This window comes from Agelaius phoeniceus, chromosome 1 (genome assembly GCF_051311805.1).
Source record: "Agelaius phoeniceus isolate bAgePho1 chromosome 1, bAgePho1.hap1, whole genome shotgun sequence".
NCBI lineage: Eukaryota > Metazoa > Chordata > Aves > Passeriformes > Icteridae > Agelaius > Agelaius phoeniceus.
This window is the reverse complement of record NC_135265.1, coordinates 79,681,712-79,691,012: the sequence shown is the minus strand read 5'-3', so window position 1 is coordinate 79,691,012 and position 9,301 is coordinate 79,681,712. Positions and strand designations below refer to the sequence as shown.

General features: G+C 44.4%; 1 protein-coding gene across 1 annotated transcript in view; it reads left to right on the top strand.

Annotated features, from left to right (window-relative positions):
* The first annotated feature begins 2,421 nt into the window (after positions 1-2,421).
* FBXL7 (F-box and leucine rich repeat protein 7) overlaps positions 2,422-9,301 on the top strand; it is a 173,081-nt gene continuing 166,201 nt past the window's right edge. The window contains exon 1 of the mRNA XM_054646205.2: positions 2,422-3,081. Within this exon, the coding sequence (XP_054502180.1) occupies positions 3,045-3,081 (37 nt within the window). The 5' untranslated portion in view covers positions 2,422-3,044. The remainder of the gene's footprint in view (positions 3,082-9,301) is intronic.

Here is a 9,301-nt window from a genome sequence, read left to right as displayed (position 1 = left end):
GCTGGGTGTGCTGGCCCACAGCCCAGCTGGGTGTGAGGGTTTGAGTGACAAAGGTAGGCTGATGTGCTGTAGAAAGCCCTATATTTTTTCTTTACCCTCCTACTCTGCCTAGGTAAGTTCCTAACAAGTGTTTGGGGTATGTTTGTCAAACTGCAGAAGCCACACAGCAGGAAAAATAGTACTTGGATGTGTGTGTTTGTCGGCAGCCTGTGGGCTCATATTGAGCAGATATTGCCCCACAACCTTTTACAGAAGGCAGATTGCTCCCTCTGTCCCCTGCCCTGCCCCTGAATGGGTAACTCTCAAAAAGAAAGTAGAAGACGCTAAAAGCAGACACTCGTGTCAAGGCCTACCTGCTTTGGCACAGTACTAAGTTTGTTTCATATTAGTTCTTAGAAATTAACCTTTGACTACAGAAACCTATATTTTTTTACAGATTCATATTTTGTTTCAAAGGACCAAGGCTGGTCACTTGATGAGTCTGATCCCAGAAGGCACTCTGTTTTCTTAGACCTTCACTGGTTTTTGAGAATTGAAGGGTGTGTGTAGCATTGTATTGTAGTGTTCAGTATTGAATCAGGATCAAAACTTTTTTACAAGGAGAAAGTGGTGGGTATCTGGTGGGATTAGAGCCTCAGAAACATTGCCTGATTACTTCTCAGTCATCACCTGGCACCTTCAGCTTCTGGTAATTAGCCTATCTCTTAATGAAAATGCACTTTTAAAAAATTAATGCACCCATCCCTAAAACTTCAGGTTTTAGACACCTTTTCTGTAGTCCTGACAGTGTTGATACTTTTGCCTCTGCCTTTTCATATGCCATTTGTATAAGTTTACAAAGATATAATTAGCTCAGAATTATCTGTATGTGCAGTAATTATCTTGTGGGTGTTGTGATAGGTTTAGAAAGACAGGCTTTTTCATACATAACATCATAGTGTGGTGCAGGGTAAACTGCTCAACTCATGGTTTTAATCAAATCAGAATTAAAGTGGTTTTGTCCTTTTAACAGGAACATGTTGACCTAGCAATCAGTGAGCTCTGTGCTCAGGCTAGTATGAGCAGTACAACACATAAACACCAACCACAGATACTTGCAAAATGTTAGTAAAGAACTTGGAAACTAATCCTAAAAGCTCTTCGTCTCACACATTGCTTTGGGCATGCACTGCTTTGGGCATGCCACCCGCCAGGCTGTGTGGGCTATAAGCTGACACTCCTGTTCTGGAGCCCCTCTGTTGCCCTCATGCCCTGCAGGTACCCGTGTAACCACGTTTCGGGTACAGTTCCATGCACCTGTGCTGCTCCCTGTGCTAACAGACACGCCACAAGACCCCCTGCACACCTGGGCTGGGGGGCCCTGCTTGTTACACCCAACCTGCCACCAGACAGAGCCAGCACCATCAGGCCAAGGCACAGGTGAGATACCAGCACCAAACCAGGGCTGCCTGCTCTGATGTCTCTCTCCACTTATTACAAGCTTTCATCCTTCTTTCTCACTTCTTTTACACCGGATTCTTTCCCCAAAAAGCCTTTGGTAACACCCGATCACCACTTGATCTGGGTAACAGTTGTGTGGAGCAAATTTAGTTGATGTTCTTAGCTAGCCCACTGGGGGCAAGTACTCTCTTGGGACTGGCAGTTTCTGTATTAACCTGGTCACACGCAGTATATCCTCAACTCCAGGATCTCTTGTTATCCAGCCCCTTTCGCCAGGCAGAGGTGGTGTAGTGAAATCCTTGCATCCCAATGCTGTTCTTTGGGTGGGCTGCGCTCGGGAAAGGCACTTACCCTGCTAACGATGTCCACCATCCCTGACAATCCCAGTGGTCTAAGAGTCCGTGTTTTGGGGTGAAAGAAGCAAAAACTGTTTTTTAAGACAGCTGAATTAAATAGAAGCATCTCATCCCAAGGGATGAGATATATCCCTATAGGATACCTGAAGAACAAATTTGGGGGATATTCAACAGTTCGATATTTTTTCTTCGATGCGGCGGCAAAGGCCAGCAGTGATTCCCTGGAGCTGAGTGACTGCGAGAATACCGTTTGCAAGGAGAAAACAGCTCGAACTCGGGAGCAGCCGGAGAGAACGAGAAGCGTCCCTGCTGCGCGGCTTCCTCCTACACTCGGAGACTTTCTGTCAGCCCCCGGCTGAGCTGCACGGGGTCGGGGGTGCCGCCAAGGTGCTGAACGCAGAGACCCTGTCCTGCCCTGGGAAGGACACGGGGGCAGGGCCGCGCTGGGCGGGTCTCAGCCCGCAGCCCCCGCAGCCATCCCCGCCGGGCCGCTCGGGTGGGACAGCGGCGGGACAGCGGCCAGGGGAGCCCCCGTGCCGGGCGCTGTGTCTTTAAGGGCCGGGGCCGGCTCCGGGCTCCATCCTCCCTCCATCGCCATCCCCTCCCTCCCTCCCGGCCCGGCGGCGCTGGGCGCCGGGAGGAGGCGCCTGCCGCTAACAAAAGTCTGCGGCCGAGGCTCCCTTTCCTCCCGCCCCGGGCAACAAGTGGCTGGCGGCGGCCTCCCGGGGGAGGCGGCGGCAGCGGCAGGGCTGCGAGGAGGAGGAGGAGGAGGAGGAAGGCGGGGCGGCGCTGAAGCATCGGAGGAGCCGAGCGGCAGCCGCGGGGCGGCGGAGCCAGCGCCCGGAGGCCGTCCCGCCCGTCCTGCTTGTGGATTATAACTGGAGCCGCCTTCCTGGCCCGGACACCCCGGCTGGAAACCGGGGCGGGGTGGGAGCACCGATACATCGCATTTTTGATTCTTTCTCTTTTAAAGTTTTTTGTTATTGTTGGGGGTTTTTTGTTTGGTTGGGTTTTTTTTTTTTTTTTTTTTTTTTTGTGGGGTGGGGAAGGGAGGGTGTTGGCCACCCCAGAAGAAGCGGAAGAAGTTGCAAGGCTGCTTTGGACATGTCGCCGTGAACACTTTGGGAGGCTCTTCCCCCAGCGCTGCCCCGGGGCTGCACTCCGTCGGAGCCGCGGCCGCCCGGCGTCCCGCGGCAGAGATGCTGAGCGGCGGCGTGGGAAAGCGGCGACGAGCATGAAGGCGGCAGGATGGGCGCGAACAATGGCAAGCAGTACGGCAGCGAGGGTGAGCTGAGCCGGGGGGCGGCAGGAGGGGCGCTGGAGCCGCGGCGGGGGTCGTGCCGGCCGGGAGGGGTGACCGGGCGGGGGGCGCCGCGGCGGGGTCCTCCTCTTCCTCGCCGGGACCGCTCCCGCCCGGAGCCGCCACACAGTCTCCCGCTGCGCCCCTTAAAAAACACCCTTAATTTTTATTATTTTTTTATTTTTCACTAAGTTTAAACTATGTAGTTTAAGTGCTGTCTCAGCTCATGATGTCGAGGCAGCGGCGCGGCTTGCTGTTCGAAGGCAGCTAGGGGGTTACGGAGAGTGTTAACTTCGCTAAAAAGTTGTAGAGCGCTCTTTGTAATCCTTTTTTACTCGTCTTTATATCCCGGGATCCTTATATTATGCAGTATGCTATATGACTGCTTCCTGTCTGAACAGAAAGAAAAAAATTAACCCCGGCAAGGGTTGGGGGGAGAGTTAATGTTCTCCAGCTGTTATCCATAGATTGTACTCCTGCAATTTCGCTTCAGTGAAACTTTAGTGGGCTTGGTTTTAGATATACAGGGCCTGATTCGTTCTTGTGGAAACCTATTAGTCTCGCTGGAGCTGCATCAGGGATGAATTTCAGCTGCTTTGCTTCTGGTGTGAAGGACTACTGGAACAGTCAGCTGGTGTCAGGCAAACCAATGGCAAGTACAGAAAGTTTGTCTTTCTGCCAGCTAGTTTTAAGCTTTCTTTAACTTCTAGCTGACTTCTATATGAATTGCCCTCCAAGTATTTAGGCAACTCTGTAGGATGTACAGCTTCCCCCTGGCGTATTGGGTGACTGTACAGGATCACCACCACCCCCTTTTTTTTGTTGTTGAGGGTTTGTAGGTGGAGAGAAAGAGATGATCTTGTGGTCTGCTCCATTCTTTGGGAGTTCAGAAGGCAACTGCCAAAGAATACACCTCTTGCATCCAAAATATGCATGAAGATTGTGTAAAGGAAAGGGGAAAGACGCCACTTCTAGAGCAGACTCTGCAGTTCCTTTCATTTATTGCCAAATGAGCTCTGCTTTTTGAAGAGTTGATGAAGTCAGATACTTTAAGCTGAAGATATTCTTCCTGTCGTGGGGTTTCAGTCAATTGATACCATCACTAGAAAAACTCCTACATAAATGGGATGAGCCTGGAAGTTGCAATCAAAGCCTCTTTGGACTCCTCCTGAAAGGGGAAATCTTAGTTTTTCATTAGAGTTGAAAGGGCCATCGTTGATAGTTCTGGTCATGCTGCTGGGAGGTGTTTACCTCAATGACCAGAAGGTGTGGATGCATGCCTGATCTTTCTTCTGAATTCAGAGGACTGAGTGCTTCAATAAATGTACAATTTTTGGGGAGAGATGTGACTGACATAGTCTTTTGCAGCCCTCAGTGAAGGGGAGATTAACTGTTCCAGAAGTACCTGATAGGCACTTCTTTGAGGAAGAGGAGGATTAGTACTACCAGGGTGTTCTTAGTTCACATCTCTCCTCCATTCAGAGTGGAGATGGGATCCTGGCAGCGCACACTACATGTGGCAAATGAATCTTTGCAGTGCAGACCATTACCTGTCTTGCAACTTAGGTAGAATAGTGGTTTAAAGTTAAAATAGACTTAAAAAATCCCCAAGCCCCACGAGCAAAACTTCATCATTGATGTGCCTCATAGATTGTGTTTCCTGGTAACTTCCATGCATCATCAGTTACTGAGAAACTTGGAGAAGCTCTCATACTAGTTTTGTTTCCTGAGTAGTACAGAGGAGAACAAATCTAAACCTGATAAAGGGAGGCTCCCCCGCCCCATAAACTACTGCGGCTTTTGGTGCCTTTGGTAAATGAACCACTTAATTGCTGTAAAAAGTTTACAGCAATTAAGTGGTTTAAATTAAAAAAAAAAAACAGTTTGCTGTTTTTAGTAGGATGTGATTATGCTCCGAGGTGGGGGAGGAAACAACATTTTCTTTAAAAGCAACCTGAATATCCATTTGGAAGTTCATTGAGTGGCATCTCAATGTTTTTAGCCTCAATCTCAACAGTTTTTAGCCTATTGGGCTTTGTAGGCTCATGCTGCACTATGCTATGTCATTTTAGGGGTGGAGAAAAGTACCTTTGTTAGCTCAGCTTCTTGAAGGCTGTTTTACCATTTGCTGCTTGCTGATATCTTAGGTGGGATTTCAGGAAGACAACTGCAAATGATTTTTAAAATGGTTGGGTTTTTTCCTCACAGCTTTCCCTCCTATCTGCTGTGGAACTGCAGAGCTTCATTAATTTGCCCAAATTGGTTCTCATCTCAGTGTTGAACAGATACATTAGGGCAATAACAACTCTTGCTCAAGATACTACTTCTAAAATAGAGAGCTTTTATGACCAGGAAATTGGGTGTTACATGGATTGCTACATTGTCACACTACCAGTAATAAACTTTTTTTGAAATTCACATCTGTGCTGTGTATGCAATAATCTCAGGCAGCTAGGTGTTTGTGACTGATCACATAAACTACCCTGGACTGCCTTTATTTATCTGGTTGGCCAAGGCTTTATGGAATGTGATTTTATTGAAAGCTACAATTGTCATATTAAGATGCACTGGATCTTTTTGATTACAGTTACATGTTGAGGATTCTAAATCAGTATATAGAGTCTGGTGTATAATTGACAGTGCCTTTAAATATGTTTGTTTTTCATTTACTTAATTTTCTAAAGCTAAAACTTGCTCTGAGTGAAGCTTACATGTAAATAAAATTGCTTACCTGAAAAATCATGTAATGATTTTTGGGATATGAACACAATACTCACTTAAGAAATTATGATAAATTAATATAGAAACAAAACTTTATTTACAGGAATTTACCTCTTTTTATATGTAAAATATTAAATACAAGGTTAATTTTCTAATTTTCATTTGAATTTTTTACAATAATTGTTACAAGGCAGATTACTCCTGGAAATTGTTTACCTGAAAAATATGTGGAGCTTGAGATTTCAGGCTTGTTGTAATAGGCAGTAGATTCAGACTGACATGTTAAAGCTTGAGGTGAATCTTTCTGAATGTGTTCCAGCAGTTGTGTTTGAACAGTGCTACTGATGCTAATATAACACTGGAGCAAGAAATCCACTTTATCGTGGAGCAGAACTTGTAGGGCTTTTGTCTACACAGATAAACTGATGGAAATCATCAGTGACCTTAGCAAGAGCCTTACTGCTGTCTTTCACTTTCTTGCAATGGGGATAAACAATTTTATTTTCTCTCACTTATTGAGCTACTTGTCCAGTTTTTAAATAAGAGGGAGCCTTGTGTCTGATAGTGGTCAGAGCAGCCTTTTGTTGTAGAAGCTGTCAAAAGTCAGGTGTTCTGTTTAAGGACCTGCCTTAAAATGTAATTGCAGCTGACCAAACAAGACACTACTTATCATAACAGATGAGGGACTGAATTGAAGGATGTTGCCCTTTAACTATTGCCAAGTTGATGAGACACCTTGGCAGTGTTTCTGTAATGTTTCTGCCCAGAAAAATCTCCTTTGCTGGGCATGAGGCTGGGTGGGTGCTGACGGTAATGGGTAAAGTCCCAGCTGTTGGCATGGAGCCTTTGGGAAAAAGTTAACTGGATGCTGTCCCTCTTACCACCTGAGGCAGCTTCCCATCCTCAAGGGAAGGACTAAAACTGCTTCTGTAGTACAAGGGAAGTGGCTTTGTTATATGAGTTGGAGGAATAATCTGTGTTATTACATATGAAAGGAAGCTGTAGGATTGAGGTGAAATTGCTGCTTTGCAAAATAACTTTTCAACATGTCATCTTCACAAGTGACTTATTCATTAAACTGAGACCTGAGAACCAGTCAAATTTGAGAGGAGCTAAATAATGGAACAAAATGTTGACAATACCGATGTTCAGACCAGATGAAGGAATGTCTTTTTACCAACTCTTTTAACAACTGTCCAGAATCCTGCAGTTGTGGATAAAACTTTCTTTGAGCCTCTCCTGCAGTTTCTCCATCCATGAACTGGTCTAGAGAGGATTGGTGACAATGAGCTCCACTTGATCAGTTAAAATGTATCATGAGAGACTTGATGTAACACAGGAGCCTTGTTCTGTAGAGAACAGAGGATGGCAGGGGAGTAATAGATGAAACTGTGGGAGAAATAGGTGAAACAGCACGTTAGACAAGGAAACCAACATCCTTTCTGAATCATAAGCCTTGTTGATGAACTTTTTCTTTTTGAATCTGAATATTTAATGTGGGAAGATTTTAATGTAAACTCTTTAGGAATAACTTTCACTCTTTTCTTAGTTTGAAAATGTTCCTTCTTCAGGCTTTTATTTATGGTCAAAACCACTTGGAGGGAGAATTCCGTGTTCTCCCAGTGTTCTGCTCAAGTAAGCACCAGCACAGAAACCTGCCTTTGTCATAAGATACAGTTGCTAGAAAGCACAGCATGATTTTACAAAGGTGGTGTTAATTATGATGTGTAACCTGGTATACAGTAGCTAAAACTTTCCAGGAATTACCAGCACATAGCACTATGGAGAAATGGGTCAGTCTGTGTTCGTTTTGGAGTACCCTCTCAAACCTGTCCCTTCAGCTGGGAAATGTGGTCAAGGTCTGCATTATAGAGCCAGGCTTTCAGACTTGTCCTTTTTCTTGAAGGCGCTGTTGGTCACTAACTCATTGTGAATGCTGCCTTTCATTTCAAAGTAGATCTCTGCTCATTCAGTGATGGCAGGTGTTCTGACACACCTGAGGTTGTGTATGGAAATCTTTTTCATCCAAAAGCTCTGGCATTCATGACCTATAGATTTTGCCATATGTTAGTATCTGTTTCTTCACGAGGTGTTGCTGGATTTACTTCACATGCAGTGCTTATGTCGGCTGTGAAAAACAGTGTACCATGGTAGTCTTGCACTCTTTTGTTTAAAGACTTTGTTAAAGAGTTGAATCATAATCATTTACTACTTATTTATATTGGTGGTTAGAATCTGTGAAGCCTCATGGGAAATTTTAATGAGGATAAGGGGGTGGGAAAGGCAATAAAGTAGCTTTTACTACATTATTTAATTACAAAATTTTGACAACCCCTGAGGTATCTTCCCTGTGTACTGCATCTTCAGAAGCAAGGGCAGTTTTTCTTTCTGGTATTTATTATTTTCTACCCCATGAGGTTCCCAGAGTCAAGTGAAGAGTCTCATCAAGTTGGTGCTAAAAGGCTCCTAGGCTGTGCATTTTTTTTTTTGCTCAGCTTGTTTTGATGTGTGAATTACCTTTACACATTACTATTTGACCTGTTAAACATGAAGTTTAGTATATCACACTGCTGTCTTACTTTACTGTTCTGGTGGGGTTTTTTTGTTTGTTTTTTTAACCTTAACATCCATGTGACTACTGTAAACATTAGGGTGCTGCTTAATAGTGCTTTTGGTGTTGCACTTACTTGGGTGATTGTATTCTGCTTTTTGGTACTTGTCCACTGTTGGTTCTTGCATTTTACTTGTGGCTGAATTTCACTCAGCTACCTTCAGGGAGATGAGACTGGCCTCTTAACAACAAAATTGAGACTGGAAGTATAGCAGTATTCCAAATGTCAGTCCTTCAAGCAGTGTTGTTTTTTTAAAAGGGAATTTGCAGTCTGACAGCGGCCAACAGCTCTTAACCAAAAGTAATCTTCAAAAATGCTGCTTATGATGTTCATTTTTTATGTTACTATCAACTGAGCAACGCAAAATGATTGTGTGTATTTTGTGTTTACTCAGTTTGTCTCCAAAAAGTAAATTTGCTCTAAGCTCAGTGCTTGTGTTGCATGTTGTTGTCTAGATCGCATGGCAGGGGCAGGAGGAGGGTCGGACACAGCGCTTAAGTGAGCTGCTCTGCTGCTGTCAGTTTTTCATAAAACAGAATTTTCTTTTCCAAAAAAATGACTAGCCTGTGTGTAGTTCAAATATGTGTTTATACACACACAGCTACAGATTTGTGGGAGGTTTAGGCTTGTAAAAGTTGCTAATTTTATCAATAGCTTTTTAGAAAGTAACTTAGTGACTAACATCCATATTATTTTGTAAAATATTATTCTTTCATAAAATGCTTCTGGGACAAGGGAAGATCTCTTTTTTTTTAATAGATATTAGCTAACTAACTGTACTCTAGGGAGTTGTCTTTGACTTGGTTGGTAACTTTGCATGGTGCAAGATTAACTGGATGCTCTTCTGTTTAATTAAAAAAAAAAAGTTAACT